Here is a 25,176-nt window from a genome sequence, read left to right as displayed (position 1 = left end):
TCCAGCTCCCTCAGCCTCTCCTGGGGCTCCAGCCCTTTCCTCAGCTCCGTTCCCTTCTCTGGACACACTCTCTGTTAGTGCTTCAGTTTCCCCACTGTAATGTGTCACGCCAGCTGCTTCACAGCCACCGGCAGGAAACGCATCTCCCCTTGCCTTGCTCCAGCAGTAGGAATATTGCCCCAACCCTGTCAACTGCTTTCCAGGAGCAACTGTGGTGCAAGGCCAGCAGAATGGAACCCTGGCAGCCCTCAGCATGCCTCACTGGAAGCTGATCCACAAAGCTAGGCAAAGTTTTTTTGCATAACAACAAAGTTTTGGAGCTGTTGATAAATGGTGAAGCCTGGACCGAGCTCATATTGACTATTAGGAATCTCTTGACTGCCTCTTGGGCATCTTTAAGGAGCGCATGAGAATCCAAGAGCCCAAATGCTACACAATTTACTGGCCACAAACTGGGTACATTCCTGCCAAAACCTTCCTCTACCGCAGTTATGGCATGCTCCAGAAAACATTTTATAAATCAGCCTCCCAGCTTTATGACAAGAGCATTTAGAAGGGAACGTAAACTTTGCTGACCCTCATGCTGCTTTTTGGCTTGAGGAGCTGTTTCTTTTTACATCTTTCTTCCCCTACTCCCTGACTCCTTAACTAAGACCATATTTCTGAGAAAGAAGGAAATTGCGTTAATTGAAACCTTCTCAGTACATTATCAGTTTTTGAAGTAGCATTTGGGGAAGGAGAAAGCAGAAGGCTTAAGGCAGAGCGTATTTGCAAGATTAAATGACCCCTTGAAGGAATATGTCAGGGTGTGAAAGGCCAGCAAACTGCTTTTGGTCACATCAACATGGAATTTCCTCCCCACAAGTGACACCAGAGCTTCCCACCCACAACCAAGAGCAAACAAGGAATGCCAGAGGGCTAGCCCAAGGCAGAAATCAGTGCAGCCAACCTGTGATGCACCAGACAAACACAACTTCTCTCTCTTTACTTCCACAATGATTGTAATGGCCCTGTCCAGGCACAAGGGCACCATGCATTACACAGCTTTGAAACACAGCTGAGTATTATCCATGTTACAAGCAAATAAAATCAAGCGTTGAGTAGTTGTCATGTTTTATCAATACACCATCAAATCTCATAAATCTCCAGTCCAGCAGATGGGAGATGGATCCTCCCAACATCTGGATTTTTCACAGCAGCACCTACATGCTATAAGCTAGATGTACAAAGAAAGGTTTGATGGGGCTTGGAGCAACCTGGTCAGGTGGAAGATGCCCCTGACCACAGCTTGGGACAAGATGATCTTGAAGGCTCCTTACAACTCAAACCTTTCTACAGTTCAATGAAAGGAAGACTTCTGTAACTGCAAAAACATCAAGAATTGGTCAAATTCTGCTTGTGAGATGTGTCAAGTTCAGAGGGGCAGCATTTTGGCTCTGCAGTTGCATGGGAGAAATGACCAAGCAAAAGGTAAGCCCCATGCTTCAGGGATTTCCACAATAGTAAATGCAAAGCTTTTGGAAAAAGGTTTAGTGGGAATAGTGTTTTTATTAAAGTCTTCCCATCCTTCTCTCCCTGGCTGGCTGACTTTCCCTGTCTTGATCTGCAGCCTGCCTGAATACCACCCAAAATATTTTCTCAATTAGAGGAGAAAACAGGAATTTGCCACTTGTCTGCCTCTATTCTGCTGCCTGTCAGCATTCAGCAAATATTTCAATCGTAGCCCTTTGCATGCTGCTAGCCCTGCTCATTTAACCTTTGGCCCTTCCCCAGGCTAATCCATCGGCCTTTACCTTCAAACCTTTACAGCCAGGGGCTGACTGCACGATGGGCCGGCAGAGAGGGGAGGATGAAAGGGGTGTTGTGAGTGATAAGTTATGCCAGATTTCATTGCAGTTTAGGGAGGGTGAGCAAAGAGGATAGAAATTTCTGACCATGCTCCTCAATGAATTCAACTGCCAGCTACTGAGATTTGCGCTTCCACGTCTGGGTGATGGTAAGGAAAATTAAAAATTTCAAAGAAAAAAAAGGGAAGAAAAGCCTCCATCATCTCATCCCTCCTTCATGTGGCTGGCAGCATCCTGAGGCAGGTACCTAATTGCCCGTGGAGCCTTTGCTCTGCTGCCTCACCCGCTCTCCTCCCCACCTCACATGTTGCTGAGATTAGTAGCTAACAGTTCTGCTGTCAAAAGCGCATGTGATGAAAATAATGCCCAGAGCGCTGCCTGTCAGCCTCAGAAATGCCTGCTCAGCTTTGATGGTGGAGGACCCCAAAATCTCTGCCCACCCGGCCTCCCACCCAGCCGAGCATCCACTGTGGCTCTCCAGGGGCCGTGCCCAGCCACCCTCTCTATGAGAAATTGCTGACCCTTCCGTCACATGGATGCTTTAATTGTTCGCATCAGTATTTTGTTTCTCTCTACTGTAGACAGTTTGCTGTCAGTTATCTGTCCTTCATATGTAATTAATTGTGCTGTCTCCCGGCTCATTAGAAACAAGCTCTTCTCCTCCCCTTCCCCCTCTCCCCCGGCCAAGTCACAGTGTGCATTATTTAGGTTAAATCATGTTTAAGTAACTACATAAATAGTAGGTCGAGTTTGCCTTTTGTCTAGGCTGAGACTGTTGCTTGGCTCCTTTCTCAAAGCGCCAGGAAAACCCTTATCCCTGGAAGCTCTCGAAGGGAAATCCTTGCTGGGCAGAGCAGCCGTGCCACCCCAGGAGCAGGGGAAGGTCCTCTGAGCAGAAGGCTCATCCAGTATGTAACAAGAAGGAGTTGCCAAACTTTAATAAGGCAGGCATAAAAGGCAGCACTGCAGAGCAAAAAATCCTGCCAAAGGGGATGTTCATCGTCTACTAAGAGATAACATTGAGAGGAAGGTGAAGATTGGTTTAGTTTGTTTTATTTTCTACCCTCAAGATCTTATTGAAGCCAGCAAAATGCACCTCAAGAGACATCACACATAACGGGTCACCCACTACAACCTTACAACTACAGCACTGAAACACGGGTGCTGCAATGCACATGAAAGACTTCTGAGCATTCATTCAATTAAGAAAAAAATGAGAGTTTCTGAAGTGGGTTCCCCTAGAGCACCAGTTAAAAAAAAAGTTAAAAAAAAAAAAAATATTTAGGATGTGGATATACAGGTTCAATCAATCTAAAAACCAAGATGAATCATCTCCTTGAACTAAAACACAACCTGCACTGAACTGTCTTGTACTGTTACAGTAGTAAAAGTGAAGCCTGTAAAGTTCATTTGCTTATTTTCCTGGGCCAAAGCTTTATGTCCTCGTAAACCACCTTCCTGTGCCAAAGTACTGCTAATATCACCTGATGCAAAGATTTGAGGATTTAAATATCTGCTTCTATCTGCGAATAACCACTGACAGAATGAGCATGATAATGCTTGTTTCCTCGAGATTTCCAGCTTAGCTTAAGAGATTTAATCATTTGGAGGAGCTTCGGGTGAATCACCTGAACTTTTGGATACCGACTGCAGCCAAGACCTCCCATCCTCCTTGTGTGTGCACATCCTCGCTGATAGACCTGGGCTAGCCAAGTATTTTAACTGATTGGACCAGGCTCAGCTTTGCTGGATTGCCTGCACAAAGGTTGTGAAGGGCTTCTGTGAAGACTTCTGCATGAAAAGTGCTGCAGACTTTTCCAGCGGTGTTATTCAAAACTAAATTACTGCTCAGGGAAGCTGTTTATACCAGCAGTGTGAGGCAATCAAGTTCTCTCTTCCTACCCCAACCTGGGCACTGATGATGGCAGAACAAAAGCTTTCCAGGCTGCCTGTGACCAACAAATCTGACCAGTGACATGGGAAGACCACCACAAAGAGCCAGGGGCTAGTTCAGTTTTCCAATCTATCTACAGCTGGTCCTCTCCTCCACAAGGGCTTAGAAAGGATAGGGGTCACTAAAGTTGTTTTATCAAAAACCTTCAATCTAAACTTGCTGGCTGGGCTTAATACAGCTGCAGGTCTGCCAGGGAAATGTGCTGCAGTTGAACTGAACCCCATAAAATGGCAGTCTGGCTCCCGAGCTCGCCCTCCTAACTCTGCTTGTACTGCTTCAGGAGAGTCCCCCCACCACTTTGTCTGATTTTAGACAGCCAAAAATATAAACTAGCCACAGCTTGGTTCATCAGAAACACACCCAGCTTTTAGGTGATGTTTTATGATTAATAATATATGCTTTAAAAAAAAATAAAAATGTTCTCAAGAAGGAAAGGGGAAAGGAAGGAAGAAAGAAAAACATGCATGAGTGGGGGAAGGGGGAAAAAGGACAACAATCTGAGACTTTCAATGGGAATGTCCAAAAATAACACAAACAGGATCTCCCTGCCATCTGCTTCGATCCTTTCTGAATGGCTTTCAAAGCAAAAAGCCTTGCCAAAACCTGACAAACAAAGCACTGAGCATCAGTTTTAATGGAATACCAACACTGTGTTCTCTTTTTCCCCCTTTTTACTTCATAGAAACACACCTTCCACACCCCTCCAGCTGCCAAATAAATGACACTATGCAAAAAAATTTGCTTCGGTTACGAAGCTGAATAAACAAGAAATAATTTTGCAAGTGGTCCCATATGTCTCCGCTTCTCTGCTTACAATGGACACTAATAAGATTTGCCATAACTAATTCTTTCTTTCACACCATTACCCTATTCTCTAACTTAAAAAAAAAATAAAAAATTAAATTCTGCATATCCCATGTGCATTTTTCTGCAAGTTTCACACAGTTGAAACATTAGGGTTTCAATGGCAAAGCCCACCCTTCACAGCACAGACATTTTCATCTTAGTTTAGGCCTTTCAATGGGGCTTAAATGTGAATTTTACTTCAAGCTAAAACGAACAGAGGAAAGTTTGTCACTTGTTTTGTTTGATTTTCTATTCTCATTTAAAAGAAAAAAAAGGAGAGGTGTCTAATGGGGTTGATGGGGAATGGGGAGGCAGAGCTGCAATATTAACACCAAAGGCTGTGTGTTACTGCACACGAAGCAGAAAATCTTGACTCCAAAAGAAATGTGCTAGCATATATAAAATAAAATTCATTGGCTGCAAAACCCAGCAACTCTCCTATGCTTCCTTTCAGACCAGCTAAGCAGACTAAACTTCTTTCCTGCTTTTTTTCTGCCTTTTTTTTTCTTTTCTCCTCAGTTGGTTAGTTTTTTGTTTGTTTGTTTTTTCTTACTGCTTGGGCTTCTTCCAAGATTCACATCTCTCCTGGCAAACTCAAGGAGCAAACGCAAAATGCTTAAATCCACATTTCTTTGGTGCACTTTGCTCCCTCTGCCCTTGGGATACTTTTTACACACCGGGAGCACACCTTTGCCAGCGCCGATCAAACCTCTCTTTTGCTTCCCTCTCTCTCGAAAAAAAAAAATAAAAAAAAAAACATCTGAGGGCTAAATTACTTGAACAAACAAAGGAGATTTCCCTCCCTCTCTCCCCGCCGCCAGCTCCCCCCTCAGCGCTGGGCCTGCCCCTCCTCCTCCGGCGCACAAATGGCCTCACACCAGACGGGGTGGAGGGAGGGCTCCCAATTACACCTCTTTATTAACGAGGGGCCTCGCCGGGGAAGGCAGCACGGCAGCAGCGTGGGGTGCAGGCTGCCGGCTCCTTTTTGTCCCCCAAAGTGGGAGCAGAGGTCGGGGCAATCTGCTGGGAAGGAGCCCGAGTGCGGGAGCCTTGGCCTACCTGCCGCCCATGGTGGGTGGGCATCGCTGGGCCGCCCGCGCCGGCTCGTCTGGGGGAGAAAGGGGGGCAGGAAAAGCCTGCAGGGAGCCCTGGTGCTCCTTGCAGCCTGTGGACAAGGAGATCTGGGGCATGGTGGGGGAATGATCCACCCAGCCAAGCCATGAGGTGGGAGCAGGGTCCTTGCTGTGGCCGGGGCAGCGGGTGGTGGGATGCCTTCTGCTGGGTGAGACACCTCTGTCTGCCTCAATTTTCTGCCTCAAAACCTTCAGAAAGAGCTGGAAACCATATTCTTTTGTAGCATTCAGAGGTGACACGGTCTAAAGTTGTCTCTACCCGTGGCAAGGGTTTCCAACCCAAATCATTCTATGATCTACAACAGTTACAGGGCACTGCCTTCAATTTGCTGTAAGTACCATCCATCATCTAAGTCCTTTTTCCCTGTCTTTGTGGTGATTCATTTTCTTGTTCTACTAGAAAAGACAGGAAGGTGTTTTTTGATGGTCAAAATCAAAACCCTTTCTTTCTGTCCTGTTTCAGCTTCAGGCCACCTTTTGCATTCACCCATCAATGCTGTGGTATCACACCTGATGGTAAACTTTCTGAGACCCTTGGGCCTCATATTTACCCATCAGACCCTCTCCAGCACTGCCTGCATGGCTGTCTCCATCTGGCAAAGCCCAAATCCTCCTTTTTCCTTACCTCACTGTTTAAATTCCTCTCCCACTGGGCTGCTGGCTTTTCCTTGGGAACAAAGCACAGGCCCCTTGAGCAAACACTTCTACCCATCTGTGTCCAACAGCTATGACAAAAACAGCTCCCATACCCTAAAGGTCTCCACAATTTCCCCCCAGATCTCATAACACACTTGTCCTTTCTGATTCCCATCCTACTGTCAAAACTATATTTGGTCACTTTGTCCAGGCTTTAGGCTTATGTATTTACAGACCTTCATGCTACCTGTGGTCCTTGTTTGAGTCTCTCTCAACCTGCATCTATTTTCACACAAGTAGCAAGTCTGTGGGCAGGCAGACAAGATGCAGAGAGAAAAGGGGGTTATAAGGGAAGCATAAAGCATTGCTACTTTTTCTAACCAGGGATTAACACATGGTTTTTAAACAAGGGGACTCCCTTCCCAGCTGACAGCAGCAGCTGCAGCTTCTGACTTGCTCACAGAGTGGCAGGGAATCGAATCAAAGAGAAAAGAAGAAAGAGGACAACCCTTCCTTGGGGAGTAGGAAACACAATACAAGCTATTCTAAAATCCCTGAAAATACTGGCTTGGTTTTAGGTCAGGCTCTCCTTCCTCCTTCTGTCCTGCGTGCCCCCACCCCCTCACACACACCCCACTCAACAAAGGGAAATTGGTATTTTTCAAAATTCTTCTGAAAGCCAACCCGGCAGATGGTTCTTTCCATGCCGGGGAGGAACAAAAAGCAAAACCTGCCAGGATACACATCACTGAGATGGGACAAAGATGGGCATGGTGGCTGGCCTTTGACCCAGGGATTTCATAGGCCTATTAAACCATGTGGCCAAGATGGACTGAGTCGACTTCTATCTCCAGCACGCAGCTGCTGTACCCCACGGGCTCGTGCTGAGTATATTAGATTAAGTGAGGTCAAATAGACTGAAAAGACACAGGTTTTCCATCTCCCACCTTTTCAACACCCTAGGACAATCCTCAACACCAGCATCTAAGCATGTCAAAGCGAAATTCAGTGGCCAAATTAACGTGTAGATAGTAAAATACTTATTTAGAGAGTAATTTGCAACAGTCCTAGTATACCAAAGTCTTGCATGTATATCAGTGATATGAACTCCAGCAAATGCAGAAAGCCAAGCGTAAATCACTGTCACTTCTATCACACTCAAACGCCTCAGGTTGAGCATCCTGCTGTGTATTACAAGTTGCCCTCCTTTTTCTTTAAAACATCCTTTGGTAACATGAATGTCCAAATTCCCACTTTCTTTGAGTCCACCCCAATTGCAGCGCAGAACTCCACCTCACAAGGGCCCAAGCCGGCTCCAAGGATGAAGCATGGCTTGGTTGTGCACCACAGGTGCCAGCCAGAGCACGGGGAGCAGCAAAGGATGTGCTGCAGAGCCACCCTGTTCTTCACAGGCTCCCAAGGAGCAGGCTGGCAGTCGCTGCTCCCCCAGTGACTCAGAGCAGCTCCTGCCCACACCCAGAGCTGATGACCTGGAGGACACATCAGTCCCTTCCCATCACACTCTCCCCATCTCCTCCTGTGATGGCTGTGCTGTAGTCACAGAAGCAAATAGGCTTTCCCACACCTCCCCCCCAACACTTCAAATGAGGAATATAATTACAAGTGATGCAATGGAATTAAGACCAGAGAGAGAAAAGGCTGGAGGGTATTTGTCCTGCTGATTAGATAAATTATTGAAGAAAAGTATCCCATGGAAAGCAAGAGGCTGTCTTTGGGAAAAGAACTTCACCAGCTGTGTGCTGGTGGACACAGTGTCAGAAAATGGACAGGACAAATTAATTATCCCCATCTAACCTGCATACAACATGGTATATAAGAACCAGAATACCTTGTCAATCCAACAGCATCAGTTCCCAGTGGAAGATGCAATAAAGAAGTGCCTTCAAGCTCCCTGTTAATGTGGATTAGACAGGTGACTAATGTAGGGACTGTCCCTGCAGCTGAAAATACTTTGGTGGGAGGCAGAAATGAGGGCTGATTAAGACCCTGTTAGTGCTGCTGCTCCCCACTGGAAAAAAAAAAAAAAAAAAAAAAAAAAAAAAATCTGCCTCAGGTCTGCGTTTCTTAGTCTTAAGAGTGATCTTTCATCAAATTACCCACCTGGAAATATAGTAGGTAAAATTTGGTGAAGCTACCCAGGCTGGCACAATGTTCTCCTGAGGAGCAGGGGACGCTGCTGATAAAAGTCTATTTAGTAACCCCAGTGTAAGCTCTGCCTCGGAGGTATGAGGAAACTGTTTCCAACACATCCTCCTGGGAAATGTTTGCCAACCAGGTTACAGAAATGCCTTCTCAGAGAAGCACCAGCTGGGGAAGCAGCGACTCGCCCTGCGATGAGGCAAGGGTGTGATCATGGTGACTCATTGAAGTCCAGTGCTCGGCCCTCTCCTTGTCACAGTCCTCAGCATGGAGAGAGGGAGGCCGTGTCCTCTGGCTCATCTGCTTGTGCCACCACATTCCTTCCGAAAGCGAGAGCATTGGGCAAGTCAGAATTACCCATGAATTCCCTCAGGGCTGATTCTCATCTTTCAGCCATGTGGAGGGAGAGCAGCTCACATGAAGTTAGGATGCTGCAAAGTGCTGAAATTCCTCAATGAACCACCCAAGTTTATAGTGGTAGAGTTTTTGTAACACCCAATGTCAATAAAAAGATACCATCTCTCTCTGCAAACCTTGCCACCCAGTGAGAGAGAGCCATGAGAAACTGATGAGAAGATAATGAGTCCTCCAGTAGACATTCCTCATTCAACTCTTACCACATTTTAGGGTTTACAGACCAGAAGGGATTATTAAGGGCATCTAGGTCAACCAATTGCATGCTGGCCCCAAAACTCCACCCCTTTATTTCTGCATCCAGCCCTAGCTCTTCCCTGAGATAAGTTTTATTTTTTTAGTGAGCGGTGAAGATGCAGAGAGTTAACCATTTTGAAACAAACTGGTTTGTTTAAATGACAGCTAGAAGAGGACTGGTTTCCAGAAGGGCTCTGCACTCAGTGCTTCGAGATCAGGCCAACCCTGTGAGACTCAACTGTGTCATGGTTAAGCAACCACAGCTCAGTGAAAAAAGTTTGAGCGTTAACCCAGCCTGTGACAGGTTCCTTGAGTGAGTCACTTAATCTCATTGCTCTATTTCACATTCTGTACTAAGAGACAGGATGGTTCCATTTATCCTCCTGTTTACAGAACTTGTGAAATTCTTACAGGAAGACAGGCTCTCCTGATGCCTTCCTTTGTGCAGGACCTGCCAACAGCAGTCATGGATGTACAGCAGCAGCACCTGAAAACCCCATTTGGTTCTGAAAACACAGCTGTATTGACTGTCTGCCATGAATGACCACGTTCTTATCTTCAGCTAACCCATCTTGGCCACAACCAAGCCAGATCACAGGTATGCAATCTCATTTGCAACCTGTAGTAAGATACCTTAGCCGTCATACTATTCTTTTCACTGCTAGCCCACAGCTCCAAGAAAAAAAAAAAAAAAAAAAAAATGTTTGGACTTATACTACTCTGCCCAGTCTGGAGAAGTGGAGTTTGCTGTCCTTCTTAGGTTGAAGCAGTGTCTTTCTACTGGAACATACACCATGCCTTGAGAATCCCTTTCCTCATAGCAACCACCTGCAGCTCAGAGTCCACTTATAACCACCGTGTAGAAATAGCACTTTATGTCCTGAAATGAAGAAGCCAACAGCCACTGACCTAGCTCATGTCAGAAGTCACGGCAAGAAATGGAAAATAAAGCTCATATTAAAACACAGCTAACTGGACTCGTCCTCAAGGGTCACTTCTGAAATGGAATGATTTTAAGGTCCAAGAGTTGGAAAAGTCTCAGCATTAAAAATCAAAACAATTAATGTTTATTCTGGATATTTTTAGACCAGTTTCCTAAGGAAACAAGGCTAACATGGTCACACTGTGTTTGTGTGTATGTGAATGCACACACAAAGTCCTTGCCTGCCTGCACAATCCTGTGTTCTCAATGTTTTTTGGTTATTTTGTCCAATTTTGATCAAATGTGATGCAAAATCACAGTCTTGGGATACAATATCCTAAAATGTTTTATTTAAATTTTTCTTGGGCCACAATAAAGGGAATTCTCAGAGGTTCCCAAAAAGGACTTGGCTGAAAAGTTAATTCATCATTTGACACCAGAGAAGTCACAGAAGAGGAAAATGGCCAGAAATCAACTTTCACAAATCTCTGGTCTCTTAGGAAAAGAAAAAGAAAAGACAAGCTGGGGGCACCAGGTAAAGACATGCTTTCCATTCAAATGAGCTAAGATGGGCCCAGCTCTCTGGCTGGGCAGGAGAATGGGGCCAGAAAGAAGCCTATTGGGAATGAAGCACGGGAAGAATGAGACCTGACTTAAGGGGGCTAGCTGTGTATGTGTTGTGTGTGTGTGTATTTATGTGAAAAAGGAAGCCAAGATGAAAAGTCTGCAGGTAAATCAGAAGGTATCTGTGGTCAGGCATGCCTGGAAGGGGAGGAAAGCAAACACTGCAGGCAAATGCTGATGCTGAAAGAACACAATTATGTACATGGAGGACTGAACCCCAAAACCTCTGCAAATGAAAACACAACCAGTTTGCAGCCCTGGGTGTAGATGTCAGCACATCCTATCTCCATCTCTGTTAGCCTGGAGGCCACGGTGCTTTCGAAACAGCACGCGTGCACTGACTTGGCCAAGAGTTTGCACCCTCTCCTCCTGCATCTTGTTATTGGGGCTAAGGACCTCCACCTGGATCCCCAGCTTCCTGCACTTGTCCCATCTGCTTCCCTGCAGCACCTCCTCAATCCCAACACCAGGTCTGTGAATATTTTGTCATAGTTTCAGGAGAAAGACACAGCACAAGTAAACAAGGAAATGTCACAGAAGGCCATCGAAACTCAGCTGTGGGAGGGAGAGACTGCTGCAAAACAAAACCTGTCCTCTATGCAGACAGCGTCCCCAAGCCCTGGTCATATGGCAGCTAATCAAGTACTCCAAGTCCTCCTTGTTTGGCAGTCTGTCTGTGTTCAGCAGAAAAAGCCTGCTTACATTTCCTCAGCTCATCCCTTCACAGACAGATGTTTGCTCCTTTAACACCCACTTGACTGGATAAAAAAAGAAAAATCACAATTCTTTGGGAGCAGTCAGAACTGAGGGATGGGCATCAGCTGGCTCAGGCAGAGCACTGAGCTGGAAAAGACACTCTGCCTTATTCCTGTCACAAGATATCCAGATATCCAGGACAGACAGACGCTTCTCCAAAAAGCTTTGGAGGAGAAGGAAGGGTTAAAAATTGGGATTAAGCCCTCCAGCTCTTCATGGGGAGGCTTTGAACCACCTTCATGTGGGACCAGCCTCCTCCAGATGGCTATGTGGGGGATCAAGATGATTCAGCTCCCAGTGTGAGCACCTCAGGTGTCTTCATGGACCAAGATGAACCTAACTGTTTCTCAGCTTCTGGAAAAACTGGTTTCTTAAGTGAAGAAATTAATTTCTTCACAAAAAAAAACCAACAAAAAAACAAAACAAACAAACAAACAAACAAACAAAAAACAACAAAAGGAAAAAAAAAAAAAAAGCACAAAAACAAAAGCAAAACAAAAAACCCCCACTCATTCTTGTTCTTTTTTTTGTGGTGAGCCTAAGATACCTGAGGTGGGAGACCACCAAACAGCAGCTGTTTCATTTGTGCCTTCAACAGTGTGGTAGAAAGAAAAGCTAGCCTGAAGGGAGCCTGGGATGACTATCAAAGAGCTGAGTTTGTGTAGCTTTGCACCCATGTGCTTGAATAGAAAGACTAAAAAAATTCCAGGAGCCTTGTGCCTGTTAGAGCAGCTCTGCATTGATCTCAGCTGTTCAAGAGCCAGTTTCACCTTGCAGGCACTCCTCCACTGTGTTGGCACTTCTGGGGCTCTACCACTATAACATAATCTGAGAGGAGGTTGAGCAGGGACTAAACCAGCACAGAAACAGGTCCAAGCTGAAGGGACTGTGGATGTTCCATCCTTTTTGGGGGAAAGGCAGTGTGGGGCACTGAGGAGGGGAAGGGAGAGAAGAAGCAGCAGTAAATCAAGCCCTACCACTTCAAGCAGGTACGACTAACACACAAGTGCCTTCTTTTCCTTGGGAGCAAGCACTCAACCCTGGATCACACCAGGAAGAGCTGACTCAGATGATATCTTGCACAGGGATGCCCCCAGCAAAGAGGGATAAGCATGCATGGTGAGCAATTGGATGATCATGCACACAAATCACCGGGGAGATGAGTCCAGCACAGGGGCAATCCAGCAAGAGCTGTGGATGCACACGAGAACCTGGAGGGAAAGTGCAATGTGCAGTCATCAATAAAAAGAAGGGGGAAGGAGAGGAGGGGGAGCACTTGTGATCTGCTGTGGAAGAAGGAGGTTTGCAATGATGCCTTTTCACTGGTCCTAAAATCATGAGCCAGACACAGTTAGGTGATAAAAAGGGGTTACCCTTACCAGGATCCTTAGGTGCACTGTTTTGAGGTGAAAAACACTGAAGATGCGCCCATAGCATAACACATACAGAATTTTTATATGTTAAGCAAATTAGTATAGGTGACAAAAATCCCCAGTTAGAGACATCAGTGGTGAGATGATTCCATCCCGTTTCAACCTTCTTTCAGTTCTCCCTCTTTTAGATAGGAACTAAACTTTTTTTATGGAAATGTGCCTAGGACAGCTAGTTTTAACCTTGGCTTCCCCAAGGATCTAACCTTGGACCCCTGGCTTGGAGACACTAGGGAATTTATTTCATCTTTCTGTCTAATAGAGTAGGTAAAATGCTAACTATAAATACTATCATAGTCTACAGAGCTTCAAATATATGTTTAAAGACTATAGAAATATAATAAAGGTATATAAAAGAAAAAGAAAGGCAAAAATCAATTCGGCATCAGCAATGGTGAGAGCACGTGAATGAGAGTCTTCAAGGAAAGGTGAATCACCAGAAAAAGTTGCATATGTGGGGCAGTGAAAAGGAAGACTGTGAATTGAATTTCAAGGGGGAAAGTGTTAGAACTGCTTCCTGCAGAGAAATGGCAAACACCTACAGAAACTCAAAGAAAAAAAACTAACATTGCTAGAAAATCCAGAGATAGAGTTTCCTCTGACTACACACAAGGAAGCTTTACTTCCAATTGACTTGCTGCTGTGTTTATCTCTCAGCAATAAAATGCATTCACCCATCCCAAGCTCTCAAAAAGCCCTAGTGCAGTAATAATTACAAAATCACAAGCTTACGTCCTCTGAAGGACGTTATGCATATGATGAAAGCTGCAAAGAACCTTTGTCAGGCTGTGCCTAAAGAAATAAGGGATGGAAAATGAAGTGTTTAAAGACATAAGAGAATAGGAAAAAAAAAAAAAAAAGAAAAGAAAAAAAAAAAAGAAAAAATGCAGGGAAGGGACAAAAAAGGGAAATAAAATGAAACCAGAGAAATAACTGTTAATCTGGGAGTTGTTAAATGCTACATGGCAGGCAGGGAATGCTGATAGGTGTCTTCATTGGGTTTGGTGCCACACTTTTTAGTATTCTTCCAGACTGATAACAGAAAAAGCACCTTTAGTGCAGCTGAGGTGGTTGACTCGAACAGCCCTTCTGCAGGTGAAACAGCAGCAGCAGCTGCAGGGCTTGCCAGCATGCCAGCAGGACATCCTCTGGGCTTCTGGCTTTTTTCTTCCCTCCCTCTCCAATCAGACTAAATGAAATGGAGCTATTTGTGGGTTTAGAAGTGGCAATGATTCAGCCCGCTCCATCCCCAGGTGCCAAAGGGTTGAAACTAGAGAAAACTCTTATATTTGTGCACTTTCCAATTGCCACACAAGCAGCCAAAGAAGCAGCTCTAGCTATGATTTAACTTCTCAGCAGCCCTGGGAAAAGGGTTAGGAAACTACTACCCTTACTCTTTTTTTCAAGTAAGGGAAGCCAATGTGAAACTTGGCATGGTCTGGACGTAAAAGAAGCCCCAAAAGTTGTTGGGTTGCAGCCAGGCATTCAAGCAGCTGAGCAGAGGTTCCCAATGCTGATTCTCTCTCCTCTGCCTCCCTCCCCACTCCAGGGCATCAGCAACTGCACCCAGCAAGATCCTCTCTTGAATTCCCTCCCCTCCCATTCAGGATCGCATAACATCCCTGGGGCGATTGCTCACACGGAAAAGCAACATGAGGAAAGTATTTAATGCATGTTTATGTCTTTTAATATAGTGTAGCAGCTGGAATCAAAGGCAAAAACCCCGGGCCTCAGCACATGAGCATCGTGGCTCTCCACAGAGTCCCCTTCTAATCACCGCTGCTCTCTGGACCACAGCTTTAGAAATCAGGCACTAACCCCTATTGCCTAATTAGCAGAGCAGTGTAAAGCTTAGGAACAGGCATATCTTCTTCCTCCCTAAGTGGCCACTGAATAAATGCTATATCCCCAGTTCACAGTCCCTTTTTACATTGCTGGCATTACCAGTCCTTTGTGTACCCACATGCTGTTACTTAAATTGCTTCCATGTTTTCATTACTTGCTCTCTGTGCTGAGTGTATTGAAACTCCTGCAAGAATGCTTAAGTGGTGTTTCAAAGCACTGGGGACTGCTGGAGATGTAGCTGGAAATATTATGCAACAGGCTAAGGAGATTTTTCAAGCGCTGATAGAGTTTGCACATCCTCAGGGGAAAAATAAATTTGGGTGCTACTCCATGAAGTGCAGGACAACCACTCCCACCCACCAGAGGCACAAGAAGCTAAGAGGCACTTGCAGCTCAGTCTGTGTATATTCTCTGCATCCATGAGCAAGGTGGCAAACCCAAATAATCCTCTCATGTGCAAGGAAAATGTGTACATTGGGCCAAACTCTCCTGGCAAAATTCCATAAAGGACAGTGAATTGATGCCAGCTGAAGGTCTGTCCCGTTCTTTAAATGTGTTGTTCCCTCCTTCTGCTGCCAGGAGCTGCTTTTCTGGAGCTTGTGCTGATTAAAGCAACAGGCAATCAAAACAGCTTTACGCTGAAATTTCAAAACCACCAAAACCATTTAAATGTGACAAATCACTTTTCCCCCACCTCCCCCCACAACCACAACTGCAGCTCTCAATGGTTCTGTAAGCAAATGCAGAGGGTTCCTGCATGCTCTCCTCTTCCAGGGAAACACACAGATAGACCAGAGAGCTACATCTCCATGCAAGTTTCAACTTGCTGTTTCCTCCTAGTTATCTTCCCCCAAAAAATTTCTGTACACACCACAAGACAGACACTAGCCATAGGAGAAATCACTCTGCCAGCACTGGAACTTTTCTCCCACTCACTCCCAGCCTCCTTTCCTGTAGTGCTTTTGATCACCCCTTGATGCACGGTGCTCACAGCCCGATCCTGGAACCCCACGATCCGAAGGGCAGGTGTGTGTGAAATCCCCCCAGCTGCAGGGACCACAGGTCACTCCCCAATTCCCCATCCTGGTGATGCAGGCTGTAGGTTTCCATCACACCCCATGAGATCACAGCACTGGGGTCTTCCAGACCCCTGCTGGGGACATCTCTGCCGCAGCTGCGGCTCAGCAGCTGCCGCACGGCAGCCGTTGGGTGTTATGCTAATAGTACACGGGGCAGCAGCCTTCTCCCCATCTGCTCAGAGCACCCACCTGCTGGGTGCTGAGCTGGTTTTTTTTTTTTTTTTTGTTTGTTTTAATGGCCAGATTAGACCAGTGTTGACCCAAAGCGCTCCCGGCTTGAGAACAGGGTGTGTGTGAGCACAGCCCCAGCCAGCTCGGACCTCGCAACGCAGGTGCAAGCTGGATGCAGCCGTGTCTGAGCATTGATCTGTTTCTTTCAAACTCCTTATCCTCCTGCAATTAAAGCCATCACCCTGATCATAACCATGCTACAAGGTGCTTTTTTTGTTTAGCTATTGTTCTCACTGGGTTTGTTTGGTTTTTGTTTGGGGTTTTTTTGCACATAACTTCCTTATGCTTTGTTTTATTTATTCAACCTTTTGGATGACCACACAGAAAAGAATACACCTTCCATGCCCATTAGATGGGGTGATAAACAAAAAAAAAAAGGCTGTCATTTTGTGCAATCATATTCTCCACAGTCCATGCATGGTATCTGGGGGTTTGCAGTTCTTTTTTTCCCCTCTACATTGCTATGAAAGGATTGCTTGTGACACCTATGCTGTCACTGAGCACTGAGCATAGTCTCCTCTGCTGCTTCCCCAAAAACCTCTACAACCCTTAAGGGAGGACAGGAAAGTGGAAATTAGACATTTTTTGGTGCTAAGAAGGCAGCCTATCCTTTTCAATAGATGGGAAAAATCTCTTCTCAAAGTGTTAGAGGGCCAAACCTCTTCTGTGTTAAAAAGAGATACCTCTTTCATGCCCACACATTACATCATTTAAAAGATTATGAGCAAATAAAAAATTCCCTTGATTTTTTTTTTCTTTTTTTCATTATTTGTTTGTTTTAAATTTCAACTTGTAAGAAAAGTACTCCAAAAAGTACTCCAAAAGTGATTGATGTTCATCTTCCTGGGCTCTGCCTTGAGTCAGTGGAAAATATCAGGGAAAAAAAAAGCGATTTTGAGGCATGAAAATTTTGGTCTCTCAGTCTTCTGAGAAGGCAATTAGCCTCCTCAAGGCTTCATGTAGCCCTTTGAGTGCCCATCACGTGCATAAGGTATGGGAGAAGAAAGATCAAAGCTGCATGGGCAGGAAAACCAAACCACAACTCAAGCCCTGATCAGTGGGTGCCTAAATCCCAGATCAATTTGTCCAGGTTTTGGAGACACTCGTGCACATTTTATCAAATCTGGGTTCTGTCTGAACTCATCATGAAGCCCATATGTTACTAAGGAGGCAGAGGTGAAGTATTTTTGCTGTGACCTTAGCAAACATACTTGGCTAATGCTTAGGACAGAAAACATCACTAACCCAAAAATTTGTGTCCCCAGCAGTGCTACTTAATATACTTGAACTAAATTTGGTCTATGTACTAAGTGTAGGTGATACTACAGAAAAATCAAGCCAACAGCAAATCTAAATAGTGTTCCTGAAAACAACTTATATGAAGAATTTTCTTTCTTGTCTCATTCCTGAATAAGTGAATAAACAAAAAAAAGTTCAATTTTTACTCAGACTTAAAGTAGCAAAAATTTCTCTGCAGAAAGATATCTCAAGAAAATTATATGCATCTGGAAGAAAATGAGACTTATAAAGGAAGTATATTCTGTAGCATAACTACAGTGCTACTCACACAATGCTGTAATCAAGAATAATGGAGCCCATCACCCAGAATATAGGAATGAATTCAATTGTTCACCATGCACATACCTGTATTTTAAAAATGCAGTTGAATGCTTTAACTGCCAAAAGGCTTGAGCATTAGTGCTCAGGCACAAAGCAGTTTAGAAGTGGGCTCCTTCATTTCTCACTCATGTAATCATTAATCTCAAAACTCAATTACATACAAAAATAGAATAAGCCTGGTTGAACTTTTGATCTCTCCTGAATTGGTTCATCTGAAGGATAGTTCAAGATCATTCCCATTGCATATGTGGCAGTGCAGGATGATACTTGCCCTGTACAAATCCAAGGCCAAATCTTGCAAAGCCTATGCCTTGGACACAGATTGTTTGAGAAGATTCATTCCTCCCCTCTCCCTCTGCTTCTGGGAGATACTGAGAATATGTAAAATAATGAGACCTACCTTCTTTTTGGAGTGTGATCTGTCCTCCTCTTTAGCTGTTTTGCTATTTTTCCCCGTTCTGGAAAGCTTCTGCTCCCCAGACTGCTTGATGGTAATTTTGATCTCAGGAGGGCAAATATAGTTCTCCAAGTTCTTTGGGGGCTTCTTCGCTCTCTTGGTGGTCTGGATCTTGAGTTTTAAGCTCCCCTCTGTGAAGTTAGCCTCCTTGATGGAAAACTCCTGCTCCTCCAGGCCGTCTCCTGCCACCCATTTCTCACTGTCTGCATTGGAAGTAGAATCCACGTCTCTTCCAGAACCCAGCTCATCCTCTTCCTCAGGCTCCAGCCTCTCGCTGCTCACCGGGATCCCTTTCCCCGCGCCTGACGAAGACAGCATCGTCTCTCCTGCACAGCCCGAGACAGGCGAAGGCTTCGTCGAGGTGACAGCAGCTGGCAGAAAGTCTGCTTCACCTCCCCTTTGCCGGGAGCTGCTCAAAGTCTCTCTGGGCTCCATGGCAATACCACAACTCCCTGGAGTTTGGTTGGAAGGAAGGGGAGTATGGGAGGGGATGAGGGAAGCAAGGGCAGATATGATCCCAGGGAGCGAATGGCAACTGTCCACCAAATTCAATGTCCCGGTCACCCAGAGGCTGCAAGATGCTCAGAAGAGACCAAATGTGCCACTGTAAAAAGAAAGGAGACAAAAAAGAGGAAGTTAGGATATATACACATACATCAAATGAGCGTGGAGATGACTGAAACAGGGCACGGGGCACATCCATGCTTCCTCTGCAGCATCTCAAGGGCTTTCCTTGAAGCAAAATGGGAACCAAGGCTCACCAGCATTTCTGAGGGCTGGACCTGGCATCACAAAGCAATGAGTAATAGCCATGTGTATTGTTAAATTGATGAACATATATTAAAAGAAAAGCAAAGCCAAAGAACATCCAAACTGTTGTCTAAATGCAAGCTCGACTTATGCAATGAATGAGCGGACAGCCAGCTCTCCACACCCATGAACCTCCTCATTACCTCAACATGCTCACTGTCACAGGGTTTCCAGTGGGGGAAATAAATAAACTGAGACACTTGCTTGGGTTAAACAATAACCCAGTGGTAAGAGCACAGAAAACATAGTGCTGCCCTCTGAATCAGCAGCAGACTTTCAAGCTCTCTGTTTCCTCACTTCCCAGGTGTGAAAGAGACATGCCCTTGGCTGCCAACCTTGGCTGAAGGGAATCCTGCTTTGGATGAATAATTAAGTAGAGACCAACTGCAGCCCAAGATGCTCTGTGGGAGACTGGAATTGCAGGAGGATCCACCTGGGCTTCTTTCAGGGCATATCAGTGTCCCAAGGATGGAGGAAAGCTAAACTCAAGGTTTTCCAGAGTTCCTCATGCCCTTAGGTACCACTGTTCTATGGAAAAGCCTTGGGTTGGATGGTGTAGAGATGTGCTCTCAACCTTGTGAATTTTATCTTTCTTTAGAACATCGGAGATGGAACCTTTAGAGAGGGAAACACTCCTGCTTGGTACCTTACAAAACCTCAGTTAAAGTGAGAAGATGTGAATGTTCAGTTGAGGCAAAAGTTGTATCACCCAAGGACATCTAGTTAAAAGTAATACTTATGGGGTGTTTTAAAAGATTGGGGTGCTTTAACTCACTCTCCCTAAAACTCCCCGATTGCCACACCACACGCACACTCCTCATGGCAACCAATTTCAGCCACAAAATTAGCAGAAGAATCCACAAAAGTGTAAGTCTACAAAATTAGTAGAGAGAAATAAATATATTTTCCATTGCTTTAGAAGAAACAGATCCCCAGTGGATTGGAGGAGTAGCACTTCTGGCAAATGGAGAAGGAAACTGGAAGGCACTGCCAAGAATAGGTGCTGGGGGTGCAGACTGGCTCTTTCAGGAGTAGCTCCCTGCTAGATTAGCTCAGCTACACTAGGCCAACTGCCATCAAGATCTGAGCACAGCCAGGGATTTCCCAGGTCATTCTTGGCAGCAATGTGCCATAGAGAAAAAACAAAAATTATCTTGCTGCCTATCACCAAATCAGAACAGTGCCAGTGTACACTACTGCAAAGCACAGCTCACCTAGAAGAAACACATGTCCTTGTACCACTGGCTTCTTTTTGCTTTTTAAAGGTACCTTGCAGGAGCTTGGAATTCAACAGGAAGTAATAACAAGTGCCTTTTATTAGTATAGATCCACATTTGCATTGGAGTGTAGCCGTGTGTCACTTGTCTGGCCTGGGCATGTATGGCTACTAGAGAAAAGTCCTAAGTGTCCTAGAGCTCCATGAAATCACTGGGAACCTCCACCCAGGTCCCAGCAGACACAAATTCAAATAAAGTTCCCATGAACAGCATCAGCTGACAACCCAAGCAGAAAGAAAAAAAAAAAAACAAAAACAAAACAGAACAAAAAAAACCCAGAAAATAAAAAGAAAATAAAAAGAGAGAACTTGGAGCTGCCATCTGGCCTCAGGGATGGTTTCTGTAGTTCACAGGAGATAGAAATATACCACAAAGGCACTTATCCTTGAGATGCACATCTCCTGACAGTAGTGGAAAGACTCATTTCCCAGAGCTCGTGTCACTGGTCACATTTGAGATGATCTTGAGGAACTAGCAGATCCCAGGTCTCATGCATGCCTGCCCTGACTCACCCTGTGGTCAGCTAGTCTCTCCAGTTTCTGGGAACCAAGGATCACACATCCTGCAAACCCAATTCAGAGTGGGCTAATTAATGCCCTTACATAGTTTTGAACCCAAACCGTGTGGTAGTTGCTAATTACTGGCGCAATTAGTACACGAAAGCCACCCAGTTGTGAGGAGCTGCTCCACCTAATTGACTGACTTTGAACCTTGCCTCTCCTTGTTCCTCTAGAGGTGATGGGAGTCAGAGACACCTTCCTCTTCCAACCGGCCCAATCAAGAAAAATAAAAAGGGAAAAAAATATCCTCTTATTTATCTGCCGTTTTACATTGTTAATCCACGCGGAGAGGGACACAATGTACACACTCTCCTGGGCTGCCACACAAACACAAGGTGGTAAAAGCTCGGCGGTGCAGCATTCCAGGGAGTTACCGCTCTGGTATGCACGCATGTACAATGGGCACTCTGTGCCGGCCGCCGCCCACAGGCTTTTAACCTCTCTCGCTGCTGGCTGCAAAGAGCAGGCTCTGGAGCAGCTCAGCAGGATGAGCCCGCAGCCACCAAGGGTGCAAGGAAGGGACAAATGCCACTGTCATGATGAACCAACCCTCCTGGGACCCTCAGCTGAACAGCAGCTCATGCCTCCAGGACAGGAAGAGCCACTCAGATTTTTAGCCATTGGATAAAGTTTTATGGAGGGTGAATAAAAAGCCAGGTTTCTGCTCCAAAGTCTGGTTGTGAGACCCAAAACCTGGGTCATAATGTCCAAATACTCATATCTGCTCGACTGTGTGCCTCCAGCTCAGCATAAACAAGCAACAGATAAATAAAGTCACAGCATTACAACCAGATGAATTCATACCAAATCCACCTTAAAACCCAGCTTAAAAATATTGGCCTCCTGTTCTGCCAAGAGTCTGCAGATGATATCACCAGACCCACAGGTAGCAACAAATAACCTTGCACTCAAATGCTGCACCCAGAATTAACTGGGTCATTGTTTTAGATATCTCCTTACTCTCCTTCAGGGTTAATAGTTAAATGACTTGGGTGCAGGGACATCATACTCGTCTTTCTAGTTTGGGCAGGCTACCTGTGCTTTGACTAATTAGAAACCTCACTTCAGGCCTCTGAATCTGTAACCTCTACTGGAAACCTCGCCTCTCCAGAGCACCTGCAAGCAGAATCACAGATTCACAGAAGGGTTTGTGTTGGAAGGGACGCTAAAGCTCATCCAGTTCCACCCCCTGCCATGGGCAGGGACACCTTCCACTATCCCAGGTTGCTCTGAGCCCTTGGCACTGCAGCACAGCTGCAGCCACAGCTGCTCTGGGCACCCTGTGCCAGGGCCTCACCACCCTCACAGGGGAGAATTTCTTCCCAACATCCAATTTAAACCAACTCTTTGTTGGTTTAAAGCCATTCCTCCTTGTCTTGTTGCTGGAGGAGCTCTATTTCTATTTTAAATACCCGGGACATGAGGTATGTCTAAACTTCTAAGTGCTGACCCAAACTGCCCTTCCAGGGCTCCAGGGCTCACCAGCGTCAAGTCCTGTTCAATAAGCAGCTACAGAGGTGTTTTACCATCCAAATTAAGCTCACAGAGGAAAGTGTTACTGCTAGCAGACTTCCTGCAGTCAAGTTAAATTTGAGGAGGATAATTCACAGGTGAATGACAATAAATTTCACAGAAGTTGGCATTAGCTCTTAATTAGGGAGAGATTCACACTTCCTCTGATAAGTACTGAGAAATAATCAAATGTCTGCTTGTTCAGCCTTGCTGCCAGTGCTCACGTTTCTTATCAGCTCCTCAGGGCACCTCAAACACTCTTCTGGAGGCAAAGGCCTTCAAGTACAAGACCTCCCTTTGGGTCATACTGGATGTCTCCTATTAAGGGTTCTGAATATGCTCCTTTCTTCTGCCTCAGGCAACCTCGTGCTTGTGAGTATTCAGATGCCACAGCTATAAAGTGATTAAAGTGAAAATTTGCCAAGGACAAAAACAGAGGTGAGAGCCAATAGGAGGGAAAAGAAATCCACCTGCTTGGGGTTCTCTGTGAAATTAAACTTGTCATAGCTTTTGCCTCAAGCTTGAATTCAATGATCTTGAAGGTTTTATCCAACCTTAGTTGTTCTATGATTTTGTGGTTCTGAGTGTGACAGCAACAACATTAAGAGCAAGCAAACACTGTTTCAACACCTGCAAGCCAGGCAGGCTCAGCTGCCCAGTGTTTCTGCAGTTTCTCTGAACTGCTCAAGCACTTGAAACACCTGCAGGGAGTTGGGAGCAGTATTAAGAGGTGCTGCCCAAATCACTGCTACACTAATACCACTGTAACTTCTGAGACTGCTTTAATTTAATTCATAGAATTCAAAATGAATGGGAGGAAAAGGAAAAAGAGTCTGTTGAACAGGTTCGAGTGAGGGGAAACTAAGGCACAAGTCTGAGGCTCATAGGGGATGCAAAGTGGAGATCACAACATTTCAAACTCTGTGTCTATCAGAGTTGCCTTTGGATCTTCCATTCTCCCATGGGACATTGCAATAAATCCCTAATCCCTGCAAAATATTAGGAATCTTGGAACCCTCTTTACATTCCATCCTTCTAAAACCATTTACCACTGGAGAATATGCAGCAGTGTTTAGTGATGAGATTTCACCTTTCACACCAAAGACTCCCAGGTTGCTTCCATGGGCATATGTGACACTGTGGAAATGCAGCTACCCCTGGGCCAAGGGCCAGTGGACAACTCATGTTGCAGCTGAGGGCAAGTTTTGATCAGAAACCTGCTTTTATAAGCAGTGTTTGTGTAACTTCACAATTTGTCATGGGTCTTAAAAACCCAACATCCCAGCATGTGACAATCTGCACTGAACCCAGTTAACCCGTATTGGACTACAAAAATGGCCCAGCCTATTTCTTCATTATTGTTTTGCAAAAAGAAATTGGAATTTTATGTTTGGTTGTGGTCTCTGTCCATGCACTGCCAACTGCCAGATAGCCAGCAGCATGACTTTGATGCTGATCAGGAACAGGCATCTGATCACACTTCTGTGGAATGGGCGAGCACACAATATAAGGCTTATAATTTTCTTAATGATGACTTAAAGGCAGTTCCAGAGGATGGGAAAACTTGTAAGCCATTAAGCCAGTGTGGTGCAGACAAGTGACATAACATGATACAAAGTCTTTTGGGATAAAATTAAATTACTGCTGCTTTTTTTTTTTTTTTTTTTTTTTTTTTTTTTTTTTTTTTTTTTTGAGGACATTTGAACTAGTGTGAGTTTATACTGGATCAGTATCATGCACCAGTACACTATTTAATCCACAGTTCAGAGGCTTGGAGGTAGATTTTTGGCAGCTTTGGACCACGGCCTCTCATACTTCCTGAGGCCATGATCCTTTGAAAGAACAACTCAACTTTGGCAGGGAGCTCAAATAATGACTTATTTTCTGTCCACATATGGATCACATAGGAAACACCCTCTACCTGTCACCTGCCTTGTGTCCATCTAACTAAGGTATGTAATTAATTAATAGGGTGAATTAGAAGAAGAAATGTGATTCTTCTTGACATGGTCCCTCTGTCTCCAACTCTGCTTTTGTTCAGATCCTTCTAACTCTGCCTCTGATTTTGCATGGATTGTGTGTGGACTTTGTACAAAGCAACAGGATTCAGATGTGGGTTATCCAAATGAAAAAGGAGCAAGAGTTAATGGCAGTTTCCAGAAATATTTGTTTCCATCAGATTTTGCTGAGTCCAAGAGCTACCATCCCTCTGCACCTCCTGAGCAGAACTGAGTGATGGCTGTGCCTCAGTGTGCCAAAGTCTGGCAAAGGAAGCCAGGAAAAGCCACACTGGAGGGAAAAAACATGGTAAACCAAATATCTGTCACAGACAGATGAAGCTGCAAGCATCCTGCTCAAGACAAAGAGGCAGAAATAAATGAAAATCCAAGCACATCTGTAATTACAGAGGCATGTAAGGGTGCACATTACACACACACGTATCTGTCTTCTCAACATAGACACATTTAGAGTAGATTATGGAATCATATCTGACTCCATAATTAGGTTTGAGACTTTATAATTAGATCAGATAGTCACCTTTCTATATAAGTAACTAACTATCATACAGGGATTGCAGGAGGGCCAGCTGAATGATTAAACAACTGACATGGCCATAAATCACAAGGACAATAAAAGCAATACTGCCCAAGGTACAGCTGTGGCAACTGCCAGTGTAGCAAAGCATGCATCTGCAGGAGCAGGAGAGGTGCCCATCCTGCTGCCCAAGGACTTTTACAATCTCCTGCCTGAGAACCCTACCTAGGTTTTGTAAATCCACTCACTCATAACCTAAAGCTCTATCAGAGTGTTGGGAAAGAGAGTGTA

At 45.0% G+C, this 25,176-nt stretch overlaps 1 protein-coding gene across 2 annotated transcripts in view; it reads right to left on the bottom strand.

The window, feature by feature from the left end:
• The window catches only part of SETBP1 (SET binding protein 1), a 266,971-nt gene that overhangs the window by 231,347 nt on the left and 10,448 nt on the right, over nucleotides 1–25,176 (bottom strand). For both annotated transcript variants that reach the window (XM_056513669.1, XM_056513670.1), the window contains exon 2: nucleotides 18,135–18,795. In XM_056513669.1, the coding sequence (XP_056369644.1) occupies nucleotides 18,135–18,626 (492 nt within the window). In that variant the 5' untranslated portion in view covers nucleotides 18,627–18,795. The remainder of the gene's footprint in view (nucleotides 1–18,134; nucleotides 18,796–25,176) is intronic.

Source organism: Oenanthe melanoleuca, chromosome Z, assembly GCF_029582105.1.
Source record: "Oenanthe melanoleuca isolate GR-GAL-2019-014 chromosome Z, OMel1.0, whole genome shotgun sequence".
Lineage (NCBI taxonomy): Eukaryota > Metazoa > Chordata > Aves > Passeriformes > Muscicapidae > Oenanthe > Oenanthe melanoleuca.
Note: the sequence above shows the minus strand (reverse complement) of the source record. Positions and strands in the feature narration are given on the sequence as shown.